General features: G+C 38.6%; 1 protein-coding gene across 1 annotated transcript in view; it reads left to right on the forward strand.

Annotated features, from left to right (window-relative positions):
* The window catches only part of LOC115431221 (unconventional myosin-XVIIIa-like), a 339,665-nt gene that overhangs the window by 112,420 nt on the left and 208,474 nt on the right, over positions 1–18,771 (forward strand). The window contains exons 6-15 of the mRNA XM_030151449.1: positions 104–314; positions 725–867; positions 2,203–2,303; positions 3,084–3,147; positions 3,359–3,503; positions 8,290–8,301; positions 10,745–10,915; positions 11,323–11,413; positions 14,381–14,573; positions 15,357–15,443. Of these exons, the coding sequence (XP_030007309.1) occupies positions 104–314; positions 725–867; positions 2,203–2,303; positions 3,084–3,147; positions 3,359–3,503; positions 8,290–8,301; positions 10,745–10,915; positions 11,323–11,413; positions 14,381–14,573; positions 15,357–15,443 (1,218 nt within the window). The remainder of the gene's footprint in view (positions 1–103; positions 315–724; positions 868–2,202; positions 2,304–3,083; positions 3,148–3,358; positions 3,504–8,289; positions 8,302–10,744; positions 10,916–11,322; positions 11,414–14,380; positions 14,574–15,356; positions 15,444–18,771) is intronic.

The following is an 18,771-nucleotide window of genomic DNA, read 5'->3' on the forward strand; positions in this document are numbered from 1 at the left end:
AGAAAATGAATGAATGAATTATTTGTTGTACAAATTTAAAAAAAACTTGCTTGAACGATCCAAATAAACTCAACCAGACCTTATTTTTCTTTTTTCTGTCCAGGTCATGCACATGTTCAAAGGCTGTCGGCGGGAGGACTCGGCCCCTCACATCTACGCCGTGGCCCAGTCGGCCTATCGGAACCTGCTGACCACCAGACAGGACCAGTCCATCGTACTGTTGGGAAAGTCCGGCAGTGGGAAAACCACCAACTGCCAACACCTGGTCCAGTACCTGGTGTCCATCGCTGGAAGCACCGGAAAAATCTTCTCTGGTGAGCAGACGGCGTAAAGGGTTTGGACCTGTTTCCAGTGTCCGCTACATTTAACCCTTTAACCCCTGAAACTGAATTATGTTAATGAAGCAGGTCAGAGCAGTGGCATGAAAGCAGCTGAAAACGTTTACAGTCACAAACTAGCCTTTAACAATACATGTGAATAACCTGAACAAATATGAACAACTGGACATTTGTAAAGAAATTGAAGTGGCATTTCACCGATCTTCTGCCTGTAACTAAAGGTTTAGTGTCTGTGGAGATCAGATCTGTGATGCACATGGACCTGCAGCAGACAGCTTTAAAGGGAACAGTCAGCTCTGACCGTCCAGTCTGGACCATGACGCAGCTCTGTGGAATAATTCTGCTTGTGTGTGTGTGTGTGTGTGTGTGTGTGTGTGTTGACTCAGCTGAGAAGTGGCAGGCCGTCTACACCATTCTGGAGGCATTTGGAAACAGTTCTACAGCCATGAACACCAACGCCAGCAGATTCTCACATGTAGTGTCACTGGACTTTGACCAGGCAGGACAGGTGGCATCTGCATCTATACAGGTAACACACACACACACACACACACACATACACACACACACCTGTCTACTCCTCTGCAGTGGCAGTTTGCATGTTTGTCAAATACACACACACAGAAATCTGTGAAATCTAATCTAATCTAATCTAATCTAGTCTAGTCTAGTCTAGTCTAGTCTAGTCTAGTCTAGTCTAATCCTGAATTGACCCAGTGTGCTGTGTGTATTGGACACAGTCTAACCAGTGGGTAGTTTGTTAAAGGTGTGTACTCCAGAGCAGAACCTGCTGTAGTCCTGGACATCAGCAGGTTTTGGTGAGTGCTCAGCTCTGTACACTTCACTGATGAGGGATGCAAATTATCAATTAATTCATTAATCATTAGCTGGTTGCCCTTATTGAGCGATTAACAGTTAATTGATAAGCAGCGATTTTCCCTGAGAACCTGACTTTCTTTTTCAATATGGTCTACAAGAATAAAAGCTAAATATAGTTTCTACACTTCATGATAAAACCAGGTCATATTCCTCAATGACTGATTTATTGATCCATTGGATACAGTCAGTGTTTCCTGTGGAATTCATCTGTTGGTGTGTAAGGGGGGGGGGTGCACATGTGTGCGTTTCCTCGGTGTGTGTGGGGTAACTCAGCCACACACATGCTGGGCGATGCGTGCGTGTTGGTTGGTAACCATGTACATGCGTGCGTCACTTTCCATCCTACTTCTGGGGTACGGTGCAGTCTGCCCCCCCCCCCCCAGAAGTGAAGGTGAAACTTTTGGCTCATTCCTCTTTTCCTCCTGAAGCTTCACAAATGCATTCCATCCCTGTGTCCTGGATCAGGAGTCTGGAGGAGGTTTGAACTTCTGTCACTGACAGTGGACTAGACCAACCTCCAGGAAAACGCTCTGATACCGACCACACATTTGTGTGTGTGTTTATTCGGGGTGCACCGCTCCAATAAACAGACGGTCACTCTGTGTTTGCTCCTCCATGTCCATACACACATTCTAACTCATCAACGCCATGATCCGGTTCAATGACCGCCTATTCCAGCCGCAGCGTCGCAGCGCCGCAGCGCAGACAAACCGTCAGCCTTTGGACAGATGTGTACGGGCAGACAAGGGCAATTAACTGACAATTAATAATTTAATCGAGCAAATTCTTATTGACAATTAATCGATTAATTGTTCACATCCCTATTGCTGACCTTTCATCAGGTTTTGGTGAATGCTCCGCTCTGTGCACATCACTGACCTTCTGTCACAGCTGTTTGTGTGGATGGAAGAGGCGGTGGACCAGCACATCTGTCTGACTGTTGTGTTCTGTTGTGTTCTGTTGTGTTCTGTTGTGTTCTGTTCAGACCATGCTGTTGGAGAAGCTGCGGGTGAGCAGACGGCCTGAGGCTGAATCCACTTTCAACGTCTTCTACTACATGATGGCCGGCGCTGACAGCAGCCTGAGGTGAGTCCTGCAGCGCTGGGTCCGCCCACCGCAGACGCCATGGAAACGCCGTCCTGTCCTTGTACTGTCGAGGTTTCCTTAAAGGAGCTGCAGCCGCAGGTTCAGGCATCGTTTATCTGCTCATGTGGTCGACGCACCGCACATGTTTACACTGTGAAAAAAAAAAATTTAAAAAAAGGGTAATATTCCTGATCTGTAGCAAAATATTTGGAAGTAAATCAGTTGCTAATTGTTATTAGACTGTAATTAACAGTTTGTTTTTTTTAAACAAGAAGTTGTTGTGTTTTGTTGTTTTTTGCATATTATTGGAGTGAGTAATAACTCCTATTATAGTATGTTAAAATGAGAGAAAACATCAGATTAGCAACGTTAAAAAACATTTATTTCATAGTTTTCACACAGTTCGACAGTAAATGCATGTGTCTGTGCTTCAAAAATTAAACACATGATGTTCAGCTGAGTGGACATTTTTGGAACTCCATGAAAAATAGGTTCATAAAAAAAAATTTAATCACATTGTTTTTTTCATACCTAAAGAGGAATAAAAACACTCAGAAAAAAAACAAAAAGTTGATTAAGGCTCATAATTCATGCATGAAAGGGTTCAGAACAGCATGTGTTCACAGTTCAGAACTTCTGCGTCAGTTTGGTTTGTAAAAATAATGTATGTCTGAGTGTCACATCATTGATTTTCTGAGTTGTATTTCCGATGAACTGATCGACACTTGTCTATCGCAGTCTTACCTCCGTTTTCAAAGCCTTTCCTCTGTTCTGTCGTAGAACGGAGCTGCACTTCAACCACCTGGCGGAGAACAGCACCTTTGGGATCCTCCCACAGACGAAGGTACAGTGTTTACAGGAGCGTTCACATCTGACCGGTGTGTGTGTGTTTCGCTCTTTGAAAACTTCTGTCATTTGTGGAAATTATTCTCTTCAAATCTCAGCCCCGCCCCCTGTGGTTTCCAGTGGTACTGCTCCTCTTCAGTGTGTTTTTTTTCCGTCTGTCCCTGTCCGTTCCTGTCGTCCTAACTCATCTGTCCTCGTGTCTTCTTCAGCCTGAGGACAAACAGCGCTCGTCCCAGCAGTTCACCAAACTGCAGGCGGCCATGAAGGTGTTGGGTATATCCTCTGAGGAGCAGAAGGCCCTGTGGCTCATCCTGGGGGGCATCTACCACCTGGGGGCTGCAGGGGCCACCAAAGGTAGGACCTTCAAACCGAACCTGTGGTTGAAGTGGTGCATGTGGACTTGTACTCAACGTCTGCTGGTGCATGTGCAGATTAACCAGGGATTGGGTCGTGTCTGTCTTTAATCAGCATCGAAACACGTTCTTTCATTAAAACAACCCGGCGCTTCTGTTTTCACCGAGTAAAGAAACATCAGAGATGCACATTAACACATGCTGTTAATTAAAGAAGCCGCTCAGAGATATTGGAGAGGATTAGGAATTCTACAGGAGTCTGAAATGGAAAATGCTCAGCGCTGAGTGTAGAACAGTCTGATGAGGAGATTAGAATCCTGCTGTGAATCACATACAAAACAGGCGTCTGTTTTAGGAGTTTAAAATTAAACGTGAAAAGGACAGAAGAAGAAAAACCTCCGACATCACTGACTGCATTCTGATACATAAACATCGACTGAAAGCAACACCATGGAACCTCCCCCTAGATAAACCTGAGCGGTCTTAGCAGTGTCGAACATTTATGCTTCTGTCAAACTGATGGACGTTTCAGAAATGAGAAGATGCTGCTTCAGTTTAAAGAACTTCTAGTGCACCATTTATCGAATGAATTCCTCTTCGCTGTTCGCTTGGTTAAATCCAGGTGTGGGCTTTTTGTGGACCGTGTGTGGACACAAAGTCGCGGAAAAAATTATTAGACCGTCAAAAACAATGGTTATGCAATTAAGTGATCAGTCATGTGACTAAAACAGACAGAAAAGAAAACATGGAATGAATAAAAGCACCGTTTTTATCAGTACAGTGACATAGATTGTATTGATTTATTTACCTTTATTTAACCAGGAAAACTTCACTGAGATTAAAAATCCCTTTTCCATGAGTGTCCCAGCAGCACATTAAATACAGACACAAACTGTCATACATAAAAACAGACAAGTTTTCAGAACATAAATAAGCACAAAACCAAGTCCAACCTTTCAAAGTCAACTTTGCTAAAAGTGCCGGCGAGATGAGGATGAAGTGCGTCAGACAAAACATCTGCAGACACACGTCTGCTTCTCTAAGTCATACAACATCCTCTGAAACAGTGTCCAGCGAAAGCAGATCTTTAAGTTTCAGACTCAGATTTATTCATTGTCATTCAGTAAAAACATCCCAGATGCTGTTACAGAATGAAACTGCAGAATGCACAGCATGAAATAAAACAAACATTTTTAAAAACACCAACTAAAAACAACCCACACTGTAAAAAAAAAAAAGAAGTAAAATGTGTTACATAATGAGATGCTTTTACTTAATGTGTTTTTAAAGAGTCTAAAGCCTTTACTACACTGTAAAAAAAAAAAAAACGTGAAAAAAAAAATATTATTCCAGCAGCTGGGGCACCAAAAAAAAATCCTGTTAAATAACAGAAAATGACCATCTCATAAAAATTCGGTAATTTTCTATAATTAAAATACAGTTTTTTGCCCTAACTTTACATGAGATTTTGCATATTTTTTTACTTTTTGATGTTTAATAAAGAATATTTACATGTATTAAAACAATCCAATTCCCTATAAATATATATATAAATAATGTTCAGTGAGACTCAGTTGTCCAATCCACTGATAAAAAGTGTATTTGGACAGTTTATCAGTGCTTATACATGTTATACATTCACAAAAATACATTTATTCAACATTTGTGTTGTGAAACCTCCTGTAATTACACAAGATATTTGTCAAACAAGTCTGGTTCAACTGACAGAACTAATACTTCTGTTACCGTTAACTGTCAGGAATTTAATCTCGTTTTATTTATTTATTTTTTTTTTTACAGTATTAAACTTTAAATTAACAGTTTAATCTCATAAATGGAAAAGAAATATTTGTAAAATTATGATGCATTTGCAAATGTATCTTAACTGTATTTTTCTGTGAAAAAAGAAAAAAAATCTTTTAAAAAAAGGAAATTTTCTGGTTATTCACAGTTACAGTTTTTTCCTGTTCTTTTCCATTTAACATGTAAAATCACAGTCTGTTTTTGTCATTTCATTGATATTTTCCTGTATCTGAAAAATACAGGAGAAATCTGTCAAATAAACAGTGAAAATTCTGTTAAATTACAGATTTTTTTTACAGTGCATATATATGATAAAATATTTAAAAACTGCACTAAAATAAATAAATAAATAAGTTAGTAAAGGTAAAAAAAATATTGCCTGATGGAGCGGTCACTATTGCACCTATTATTGTCGTTCAGGTCGTTTTGTCGTTCGTTCCAGGTGATTGATGGAAGAACTGAAGGGATTTTGTTTTTTTATCCAGAAAACATGTTAAATAGATAAATATCAGCTCTGAAATCCAACTACTATGAGCTGTTTTTGTTGTTATTATTATATTTGTCCAAATAAGTGGACCTTTAGTTGGACCAGGCATTAAAACGAACAAGAAACTGAAGAAAACAAACGGTGGTCTGATCATTTTTCCTGCCTCATCCCAGTCAGACTGCAGTGAACATTCCTTAAAGTGCCACCAGGTGTCAGCGTGGCCACATCAGTCCGACCCCTTCGACCGGCGGACGTGATGACAGCGCTTTAACCTCACACTGTGGACGGAGTATCTGTATTTTCATCAGACTCAGACGGAGGAGGTGGAGGGTTTTGTTTCCCTGGAGAAAAAAAAAAATAACGGTGTAAAAGGGTTTGGTGTTTGCTGACAGAGGAGCGGAATAGTTTAAGGATTTGAGAAGGTGGAGGCGGCAAGTTTGAAAACTAAAAAATACAGTTTCATCTGAACCCATAAAGGCCCGAACAGGCACCTGCGACCAGAATGAACTACTGATCTAAACTGTTGAATACCTGTCGATGCGTTAATCCTGTCAGTCCATGCCAATAACTGGTGTAAAATACAGTTACTGATGTTTTCATGGTCATCAGATATGACCATATTTGGACGTGCAGAGGCTCCATAGTTACCGTGGAAACACCGTCATCTTCTACGACTGGATCAGTGACAGTGGTTGGACTCACTGGGTTTATGTTCAGATGATCAGAGATTTTACCCCAAAAGTCACTTTTTCTATGGAAGCAAATCTGTCTCATCAGGTTTTAAATTATAAAAGCTACTGAATGTGTAGCACAGAAGTTTTTTTACCCTGAAATTAAGTATCTGATTTTTTTGTCTCTGAATTCAACTATGTTCATAAATTTAGAATAAAAAAAATTCAGATGCGAAAAATTCAGATCGCACATCCGGGACACGAGAGATAAGCAATGATTCTATTTCAAGTTGAACCGACAGCCAGCCAATCCGGTTACATTAGGTTGGTCATGTGACACTGATGCAGGAAGACAGTTAGCGCAGATGTGTGATCTGATTTTTTTGCATCTGAATTTTTGTAATTCTAAGTTTATGAACATGAATGAATTCAAAGACAAAAAATTCAGATATTTAATTTCAGTGCAAAAAAAAAATTCAGATTTTCTTGGTAATTTTTTGGTTTTTGCACATTGTGTGTACACTGTAAAAAAAAAAAAAAAAAAAAAGATATTATTCCAGCAGCTGGGGCACCAAAAAAAATCCTGTTAAATAACAGAAAATAACCATCATAAAAATTCGGTAATTTTCTATAATTAAAATACAGTTTTTTGCCCTAACTTTACATGAGATTTTGCATATTTTTTTGACTTTTTAATGTTTAATAAAGAATATTTACATGTATTAAAACAATCCAATTCCCTATAAATATATATATATATATAATTTTCAGTGAGACTCAGTTGTCCAATCCACTGATAAAAACTGTATTTGGACAGTTTATCAGTGCTTATACATGTTATACATTCACAAAAATACATTTATTCAACAGTTTTGTTGTGAAACCTCCTGTAATTACACAAGATATTTGTCAATGAACATACAAGTCTGGTTCAACTGACAGAACTAATACTTCTGTTACCGTTAACTGTCAGGAATTTTATCTCATTTTATAAAAAAAAAAATTACATTATGAACTTTAAATTAACAGTTTAATCTCATACATAGAAAAGAAATATTTGTGAAATTACGATACATTTGCAAATGTATTTTATCTGTGTTTTTCTGTGAAAAAAGAAAAAAAATTCTTTTAAAAAATGGAAATTTTATGGTTATTCACAGTTACAGTTTTTTCGTGTTATTAAACATTTGACATGTAAAATCACAGTCTGTTTTTGTCATTTCATTAATATTTTCCTGTATCTGAAAAATACAGGAAAAATCTGTCAAACAGTGAAAATTCTGTTAAAGTACAGGGTTTTTTTTACAGTGTACTATAAATGTGCAGAATCATCAGCTAACTGCAGCAGAACGTTTATATAACCATTATTTATCGTTTGTGATGAATCCCTCGTTGCTCACTGCCATGTTGAAAAGGTCAAAGGTTGTTTTCGTCCTGTGGCTAAAATTTTTTCCCAGTTCTACAGTGGAAAATATAACGTGATGCGTTCATGTGCAATTTTTGTGATTGTAACTCATATTTACCATAAACCCCATGAGACGTGAAGGCAGCATGAGGCTGTGTGCTGCAGGTCTAGAATGTTCCTCTAACTCAGGGGTGTCCAACATGCGGTCCACGGGCCAAAACCGGCCCTCTAAAGGTTCTGATCCACTACAAAGACTCAGACTGTAGACGGTCCAGGTCCTGGTCCTGGTCCTGGTCCTGGTCCTGGGTGCTGGGTCCTCTGGTGCTGTAGTTTTTGTGTGTGTGTGAACTGTTTCTCTAACCCCGTCGTCTCTTTTTGCATGTTTGCATGCTGCTGCTGCTGCTGCTTCTGTCAAACACAGATGGAGACGAAGGTAAAGCAACAACAACAACAACAACAACAACACCACCACCAGTCCACTGGTTTTTACCTGAAAACACCTCATGTCAGATCCTCTGCTCCTCTGTGGGTTTTCTCTCCTCATGCCTTCATCGTTCCTTCCAGACCTAAAGTCATTAGCATTTTTATTGTTTCTGCTCCTCCTCGTACCTCCTTGCCCTCCCTTCTCCTCCTCCTCCTCCTCCTCCTGTATTAAAACAATCCAATTCCCTATAAATATATATATAAATAATTTTCAGTGAGACTCAGTTGTAAAAACTGTATTTGGACAGTTTATCAGTGCTTATACATGTTATACATTCACAAAAATACATTTATTCAACATTTTTGTTGTGAAACCTCCTGTAATTACACAAGATATTTGTCAATGAACAAACAAGTCTGGTTCAACTGACAGAACTAATACTTCTGTTACCGTTAACTGTCAGGAATTTTATCTAGTTTTATTTATTTATTTATTTATTTATTTATTTATTTTTACAATATTAAACTTTAAATTAACAGTTTAATTCATAAATAGAAAAGAAATATTTGTGAAATTACGATACATTTGCAAATGTATTTGAACTGTATTTTTCTGTAAAAAAAGAAAAAAAAATATTAAAAAAAAAATGGGAATTTTTTGGTTATTCACAGTTCCAGTTTTTTTGTGTTCTTTTCCATTTGACATGTAAAATCACAGTCTGTTTTTGTCATTTCACTGATATTTTCCTGTATCTGAAAAATACAGGAAAAATCTGTCAAATAAACAGTGAAAATTCTGTTAAATTGCAGATTTTTTTTACAGTGCAGGGGCCAGATTGGACCCTTCGGTGGGCTGGTTTTGGCCCCCAGGCCTCATGTTTGACACCTGTGATTTAGAACAAGAATAGAGTCAGCTTTGATGGCAGATATAATGGAGCCTAATTGTCAAAAATATAACACACGTATTACATTTTTGTTATTAAAAAAAAAACAAACTGCTCGACTCCAGTCTGGGGGAACTGTGGGTGTTCTTATATAATGACATGAGAATGTGTTACATAATGAGCTGCTTTTCCTGAATGTGTTTTTAAAGAGTCTAAAGCTTTTACGAACACAGTGTGGGCCTTTGTGTGGTCACTTTACATGTTCTCTGTCACTGACAAACACATGCCAACACACACCTCAGAAGGGTTCATCTGACTCAGCAGAAGTGAAGTGCAGTCTTCTCATCTGCTTTGAAAGTTTTACACTGAACTTTTTAGATAAAACCTAAAAAAATAAAAAATACAAATTCCCTGTAAACCTTGACAGATCCCATTTGGTGTGGACATGTTGAAGGCAGGTGTGGTGTCTGTCCCAGCTGGAGTTTCCCTGGACCAGTGTTTGGTCCCAGCAGCTGCTTTCTGATCCTTTATCATGTACAGCAGCGTCACACAGCGGACCACCAGCTGTTAGCTCCACACACAGTGGACCACAGGTGTCAAACATGCGGCCCAGGGGCCACATCCAGCCCACCAAAGGGTCCAGTCCGGCCCTGGGATGAATTTATGAAATGCAAAAATTACACTAAAATATGAACTATCATTTCAGTTCAGGTTCCACATTCAGACCAGTTCAATCTGAAGTGGGCAGGGCCAGTCAAATACTATCAGAATAACATACACTGTAAAAAAAATCTGTAATTTAACAGAATTTTCACTGTTTGTTTTTTGTCTGTTTATTTTGCAGATTTTTCCTGTATTTTTCAGATCCAGGAAAATATCAATGAAATGACACAAACAGACTGTGATTTTACATGTCAAATGGAAAAGAACAGGAAAAAACTGGAACTGTGAAGAACCAGAAAATTTCCATTTTTTAAAAAGAATTTTTTTCTTTGTTCACAGAAAAATTCAGTTAAAATACATGTGCAAATGTATCATAATTTCACAAATATTTCTTTTCTATTTATGAGATTAAACTGTTAATTTAAAGTTTAATACTGTGAAAAAAAAGAAACCAGATAAAATTCCTGACAGTTAACGGTAACAGAAGTATTAGTTCTGTCAGTTGAACCAGACTTGTTTGTTCATTGACAAATATCTTGTGTAATTACAGGAGGTTTCACAACAAAACTGTTGAATAAATGTATTTTTGTGAATGTATAACATGTATAAGCACTGATAAACTGTCCAAATACAGTTTTTACAACTGAGTCTCACTGAAAATTATTTATATATATATTTATAGGGAATTGGATTGTTTTAATACTTGAAAATATTCTTTATTAAACATTAAAAAGAAAAAAATATATGCAAAATCTCATGTAAAGTTAGGGCAAAAAACTGTATTTGAATTATGGAAGATTAAATAATAGTAATAATAAAAATAATCATCATACTCATACTCATCATCATCCTCATCCTCATCAGTGGTTGCAGTCATGTGACCTGTGCTCTTCTTCTGTGTTCCAGCCGGTCGTCGACAGTTTGCTCGTCATGAATGGGCTCAGAAGGCGTCCTACCTGCTGGGCTGTACCTTAGAGGAGCTGTCCTCCTCCATCTTCAAACACCAGGCCAAAGGACTCCAACACTCCACCTCCTTCAGAGGAGGATCTGACGACAGCAGCCAAGGAGAAAGCCCAGGTAAACACCCACCCAAACACTTACACCCACACCATATGACCTTTGACCCCTTTCAGACGTTACATCTTCTGTTCAGTCTGAGGCTCTGTGTAAACATTCTCTAAGGCGGGGCTGTCCAGTCCTGGTCCTCCAGATCCACTGTCCTGCATGTTTCAGATGTTTCCTCTTCCAGTCCATCTGACCGTCCTTCTCAGTCTTCTGCAGTTTGATGATAGGCTGATCATGTGACTCAGGTGTTGGAACAGGGACACATCTAAAACCTGCAGGACCAGGACCGGACCCCCCTGATCTAAGACCTAGAACAAGATTCAAAGGTTCCACTGGTCTGAGGTCTGTAGAGTACGCCTGCATCCTTTGAACTGGAGCTCTGACCCCTTTGGCCTCCCCTCTTCCTCTTCCTCTGTCAGGGTCAAAGGTCACCGCTCTGGAGTGTTTGGAGGCCATGGCGTCAGGTCTGTACTCGGAGCTCTTCACTCTGGTCATCTCCCTCATTAACAGGTGGGTTCACAGCACTGTCACATTTACAAATGCAGATATGAAACCAGCCAACGGAAACAGAAAATGCATATGAAAAGAAAATACAGTTCAACAAACAATAGAAAACCAAAGAAAACAACAGATGAACTTTGCCCATCACCCCAGGGAGGTTTACAGAGTAAGAGGTTTGGAAATGAGATGATTAAACCAGTACTGGCCTATCTGACTTTGCACTGATTTACATCAAAGTTTCCACATATGACATTATTTTCTCCGAGTTTGTTAAAAACTAAAGTGCCTGGATAAAAACATTTACTATAAAAAATATAGAATTTATAATATACAGTACACTGTAAACAAAACAACAAAAAAAACAGTATTATTCCGGCAGCTGGGGCGCCAAAAACATACTGTAAAATAGAAAATATCCATCTCATAAAAATACGGTAATTTTCCATAATTCAAATACAGTTTTTTGCCCTAACTTTACATGAGATTTTGCATATTTTTTGGACTTTTTAATGTTAAATAAAGAATATTTTCATGTATTAAAACAATCCAATTGCCTATAAATATATATATAAATAATTAATAAGGGGTCTTAGTCCTTGTGTATCTGAAACCCAGCTGTTTAAGCCTGGGCCTCCTGTGCTCCGTCACACCTGATGATTACCTGTTGTCCATGTTCAGATGTGATGTTTGTGCTTGTTCCTGTTCAGATGTGATGTTGGTGCTTCTCCATGTTCAGATGTGATGTTTGTGCTTGTTCCTGTTCAGATGTGATGTTTGTGCTTCTCCATGTTCAGATGTGATGTTTGTGCTTCTCCATGTTCAGATGTGATGTTTGTGCTTGTTCCTGTTCAGATGTGATGTTTGTGCTTGTTCCTGTTCAGATGTGATGTTTGTGTTTGTTCCTGTTCAGATGTGATGTTTGTGCTTGTTCCTGTTCAGATGTGATGTTTGTGCTTGTTCCTGTTCAGATGTGATGTTTGTGCTTGTTCCTGTTCAGATGTGATGTTTGTGCTTGTTCCTGTTCAGATGTGATGTTTGTGCTTGTTCCTGTTCAGATGTGATGTTTGTGCTTCTCCATGTTCAGATGTGATGTTTGTGCTCGTTCCTGTTCAGATGTGATGTTTGTGTTTGTTCCTGTTCAGATGTGATGTTTGTGCTTGTTCCATGTTCAGATGTGATGTTTGTGCTTCTCCATGTTCAGATGTGATGTTTGTGCTTCTCCATGTTCAGATGTGATGTTTGTGCTTGTTCCTGTTCAGATGTGATGTTTGTGCTTGTTCCTGTTCAGATGTGATGTTTGTGCTTCTCCATGTTCAGATGTGATGTTTGTGCTTCTCCATGTTCAGATGTGATGTTTGTGCTTGTTCCTGTTCAGATGTGATGTTTGTGCTTGTTCCTGTTCAGATGTGATGTTTGTGCTTGTTCCTGTTCAGATGTGATGTTTGTGCTTCTCCATGTTCAGATGTGATGTTTGTGCTTCTCCATGTTCAGATGTGATGTTTGTGCTTGTTCCTGTTCAGATGTGATGTTTGTGCTTGTTCCTGTTCAGATGTGATGTTTGTGCTTGTTCCTGTTCAGATGTGATGTTTGTGCTTGTTCCTGTTCAGATGTGATGTTTGTGCTTCTCCATGTTCAGATGTGATGTTTGTGCTTCTCCATGTTCAGATGTGATGTTTGTGCTTGTTCCTGTTCAGATGTGATGTTTGTGTTTGTTCCTGTTCAGATGTGATGTTTGTGCTTGTTCCTGTTCAGATGTGATGTTTGTGCTTGTTCCTGTTCAGATGTGATGTTTGTGCTTGTTCCTGTTCAGATGTGATGTTTGTGCTCGTTCCTGTTCAGATGTGATGTTTGTGTTTGTTCCTGTTCAGATGTGATGTTTGTGCTTCTCCATGTTCAGATGTGATGTTTGTGCTTGTTCCTGTTCAGATGTGATGTTTGTGCTTGTTCCTGTTCAGATGTGATGTTTGTGCTTGTTCCTGTTCAGATGTGATGTTTGTGCTTGTTCCTGTTCAGATGTGATGTTTGTGCTTGTTCCTGTTCAGATGTGATGTTTGTGCTTCTCCATGTTCAGATGTGATGTTTGTGCTTGTTCCTGTTCAGATGTGATGTTTGTGCTTGTTCCTGTTCAGATGTGATGTTTGTGCTTGTTCCTGTTCAGATGTGATGTTTGTGTTTGTTCCTGTTCAGATGGGATGTTTGTGCTTCTCCATGTTCAGATGTGATGTTTGTGCTTGTTCCTGTTCAGATGTGATGTTTGTGCTTGTTCCTGTTCAGATGTGATGTTTGTGCTTGTTCCTGTTCAGATGTGATGTTTGTGCTTGTTCCTGTTCAGATGTGATGTTTGTGCTTGTTCCTGTTCAGATGTGATGTTTGTGCTTCTCCATGTTCAGATGTGATGTTTGTGCTTGTTCCTGTTCAGATGTGATGTTTGTGCTTCTCCATGTTCAGATGTGATGTTTGTGCTTCTCCATGTTCAGATGTGATGTTTGTGCTTCTCCATGTTCAGATGTGATGTTTGTGCTTCTCCATGTTCAGATGTGATGTTTGTGCTTGTTCCTGTTCAGATGTGATGTTTGTGCTTGTTCCTGTTCAGATGTGATGTTTGTGCTTCTCCATGTTCAGATGTGATGTTTGTGCTTGTTCCTGTTCAGATGTGATGTTTGTGCTTGTTCCTGTTCAGATGTGATGTTTGTGCTTGTTCCTGTTCAGATGTGATGTTGGTGCTTCTCCATGTTCAGATGTGATGTTTGTGCTTGTTCCTGTTCAGATGTGATGTTTGTGCTTGTTCCTGTTCAGATGTGATGTTTGTGCTTGTTCCTGTTCAGATGTGATGTTTGTGCTTGTTCCTGTTCAGATGTGATGTTTGTGCTTGTTCCTGTTCAGATGTGATGTTGGTGCTTCTCCATGTTCAGATGTGATGTTTGTGCTTGTTCCTGTTCAGATGTGATGTTTGTGCTTGTTCCTGTCCCCCCTCAGAGCTCTGAAGTCCAGTCAGCACTCTCTGTGTTCGCTGCTCATCGTGGACACCCCTGGTTTCCAGAACCCTCGTGTTTCTCAGCAGCAGCGTGGAGCCACGTTCGAGGAGCTGTGCCACAACTACACCCAGGAGAGGCTGCAGACGCTGTTCCACGAACGCACCTTCGTCCAGGAGATGGAGAGATACAAGGAGGTGGGGGGGGCACAGCAAGCACAGCGTTAGCCTCAGATCAGAACTGTTGAACTCAGACACAAATGGACTAAAGTCTGTGGAAAGTCCAGGTGTTTGTGTTCTAACAGCGCTCTGGGATCCAAAACTATAAGGACTAATGTCAGAATAGAGTTGGATATTATGGGATAGATATCCTATTGATTATTAATATTAATGTTTGTGTGTGAAAAATGAAGGAAATAATCAACAAAATGAACAAAAATGGACAAAATAATCAACAAAATGAGTAAAAAAGACCAAAATAATCAAATACCAGAGTAATGTTGATTATTTTGTCCTGTTTTGTTTATTTTATTGATTATTGGTTTTTTTTACTCATTTTGTTGATTATTCTGGTCATTTTTGTTCATTTTGTTGATTATATTCTTCATTTTTCACACACAAACACCAATATTGATAATCAATAGGATATCTATCCCATAATATCCAACTCTATTGTGCCATTAGTCCTTATAGTTTTGGATCCCAGAGCGCTGTTAGAACACAAACACCTGGACTTCCAGACTTTAGTCCATGTGTGTCTGGGTTCAACAGTTCTGATCTGAGGCTAACTCCATGCAGGTCCAGTTCATTATGGGTTGTGTAGAACCAGCCTTGTGTGTGTTTGATCATTCAACCCAATCTGTAGTCGAATAAATGCTCGATCAGCTCCACTTCCTGCTGGTGTATATCCTGCCCTTGTGCTCCAGTAGGGTACTAACCCAGGCCTTTATCCCCTCCCGTCCTTCCCCTTTCTGCCTCTAGGAGAACATAGAGCTTGCTTTAGATGACATAGAGTCCAGTCCTTCAGTGTCTGTAGCTGCCATTGACCAGACCTCCACACAAGCTCTGGTAAGAACCACCAACCAATCACTTCACTGTCTGTGTCTGTCTGTCTGGGTGTCAGCGTTAGCATTAGCATTAGCAACGCAGCTAGCAAACGCTTCAGAACAGGGTTTCTGCAGGTCCGTTAAAGGTCCAAAGTCCAACGAGAATGCAACAAGAAAAGCAACGTCAGTTATCTGGAGTTGTTTCAGCTACAACACATCTGTCCAACATGCGTCCCAGGGGCCCAAACCGACCCGCCAAAGGATCCAATCCGACCTGCCAAAGTTTCCAAACTGACCCGCCAAAGTTTCCAAACCGACCTGCCAAAGTTTCCAAACCGACCTGCCAAAGTTTCCAAACCGACCTGCCAAAGTTTCCAAACTGACCCGCCAAAGTTTCCAAACCGACCTGCCAAAGTTTCCAATCCGACCTGCCAAAGTTTCCAAACTGACCCGCCAAAGTTTCCAAACCGACCTGCCAAAGTTTCCAAACCGACCTGCCAAAGTTTCCAAACCGACCTGCCAAAGTTTCCAAACTGACCCGCCAAAGTTTCCAAATCGACCTGCCAAAGTTTCCAATCCAACCCGCCAAAGTTTCCAAACCGGCCCACCAAAGTTTCCAAACCGGCCCACCAAAGTTTCCAAACTGCATCTTTCCCAACATGTGACATATCTATACGTTCAGGGGACTCACCACAACTCTCACATGCAAAAAGTTTTGAAATGGGATGTATGGTAATTGATTTATTGAAATTTGTTTATTTTTTATACTTTTTCCACTTTAAACTACCATCTGACGCCCTTAACATGCTCCAAAACTCACCAAAGTTGGTATGTATGTCATGGCTGGTGAACACTTTGATTCAATATTAAAACGCTCAACTGTTTGTACAATGTTTCTTCATTCAAAAGTACTCTTTCTCACAGACACACATGCTCACACAATAGGGTTTTTCCAAAATAATAGTCTTAAATGTGGTAAATCATCACTTTTATGCTCAGTTATTCATACAATTTCAATTCATTTTTCAAACTGATTCTTTCTCTCACATACAAAACAAATGCACATACACACAGTAGGGTTTCCAAAATAAAAGTCTGATTTAAAGGTGATGGTGGTTTCAGCAGAGGGTCGCTGGTGTTCTGTGCAGATGTAAGGAGGACAGACACTAAAGGGTGGGAACTGGTATGGGGACGGACAGGTGTGAGTGGAGCTGAGGTGTGGACGGTCACGGGAGGCGGAACGCCCGGTGTGAGGTCCCGCCCAATGCTGCTTGCAGCTTTAATTTCTGGTAGTTTTTTATGTTGTGTACCTGGTGTGAAGCACGTTGAGTCTGCCTGTGCGTTGTGAACTGAACTGAATACATAGAATCACAAAAACTGGGGTTCTCTACGTAGATCTAGATGCAACACATCCCAGTGTTTTGTTGTTTTTTTTTAATGTTACTTTTGTCTAAGTGCGAGTTCTAACACCTTTAATGCGATCGGACTGGTCCAGTCCTTGGTTGAACCCTGATACCCATCGCTCCGTATTGATTTGGATTCACATTAAGACCCTCGTCAGAATCTGTAAAATCCACCCACAGTGTAGTGACGAAGGCCGTACACAGTGTACAAGACCTCCCCAGCTTCTCAGGGTTTGTCAGAGGTACTGTTTTTTTTTTTTTTTGTGTAATCTTCTTAAATGAGACTTTAATGCAGATCAGGTCGTAGCCTTAATGAGCTTTTGGAAATAGAACTGAGCCAGCAAATAGCCTGGTCCATCATCAGCGGCACCGCCTCAGCTTTAATCCAACAAACTCCACTGTGTCCTTAAACACTTTCATCGGCTGATGTCTTAAATACAGACAGGTTTAAATCTGCGTCACCCTCAAACTGATGGGTTTTCTTCTTCTATTATCTGCATTGAATCAGCTGTTTTTAGGAGAGCTGGAACTGTCAGCTTCTGAATATGTTGGAGGGAGGGAGGTAACGATTACCGGTATAACGATAAACCGCAGTTAAATTGCAGACGGTTAGTATTACCGTTTAAATTCTAATTATTGTGATAACCGTATTTGATTACCGCACTAGGGGAAAACGCCTATGTACAGATCTGCTTTAATGTCGGCTTAAATATCTGAGTAGAGTTTGAATTTATTACAATTTTAATTTTCTATACCTTTTTGCTACATTCAAGGTTTTTTTTGGCTTAATTCAAGATTTTTTTTTTTGCTTAATTCAACATTTTTTCCTTAATTTAAGATAAACTTTTTTTTTTTCTTTTTTTGCTTAATTCACTTCTATTCCAGGTTATTCACATTTTATTGTTACAGGATAGTTTGTAAATGTAAATATTTTCAGAATTTAATGTTATTTTTTGCACTAAAACAAAGAAATTGAAGTTGTTAATTCAAGATTTTTTGCTAAATTCAAGATTTTTTTTTTTGGCTTAATTCAATATGTTTTTACTTAATTGAAAAAAAAATTGCTTCAACATTTTTTCCTTAATTCAAGCTAAACTTTTTTTTTTTTTTTTTTGCTTAATTCAGTTCTATTCTAGATTATTCACGTTGTATTGTTTCAGGATAGTTTGGAAAGATAAATATTTTCATAATTTAATGTTATTTTGCCCTAAAACAAAGAAATTGAAGTTGTTAATTGAAGATTTTTTTGCTAAATTCAAGATTTTTTTTTTGCTTAATTCAAAAGTTTTTCCTTAATTCAAGCTAAACTTTTTTTTTTTTTTTTGCTTAATTCAGTTCTATTCTTGGTTATTCACATTTTATTGTTACAGGATAGTTTGTAAATAAATATTTTCGTAATTTAATGTTATTTTTTTGCACTAAAACAAAGAAATTGAAGTTGTTAATTCAAGATTTTTTGCTAAATTCAAGATTTTTTTTTTTGGCTTAATTCAATATGTTTTTACTTAATTGAAAAAAAAAATTGCTTCAACATTTTTTCCTTAATTCAAGCTAAACTTTTTTTTTTTTTTTTTTGCTTAATTCAGTTCTATTCTAGATTATTCACGTTGTATTGTTTCAGGATAGTTTGGAAAGATAAATATTTTCATAATTTAATGTTATTTTGCCCTAAAACAAAGAAATTGAAGTTAATTGAAGATTTTTTTGCTAAATTCAAGATTTTTTTTTGCTTAATTCAAAAGTTTTTCCTTAATTCAAGCTAAACTTTTTTTTTTTTTTTGCTTAATTCAGTTCTATTCTTGGTTATTCACATTTTATTGTTACAGGATAGTTTGTAAATAAATATTTTCGTAATTTAATGTTATTTTTTTGCACTAAAACAAAGAAATTGGAAGTTGTTAATTCAAGATTTTTTGTTAAATTTAATGTTGTTTTTTGCTTAATTCA

This window comes from Sphaeramia orbicularis, chromosome 13, assembly GCF_902148855.1.
Source record: "Sphaeramia orbicularis chromosome 13, fSphaOr1.1, whole genome shotgun sequence".
Taxonomy (NCBI): Eukaryota; Metazoa; Chordata; class Actinopteri; order Kurtiformes; family Apogonidae; genus Sphaeramia; species Sphaeramia orbicularis.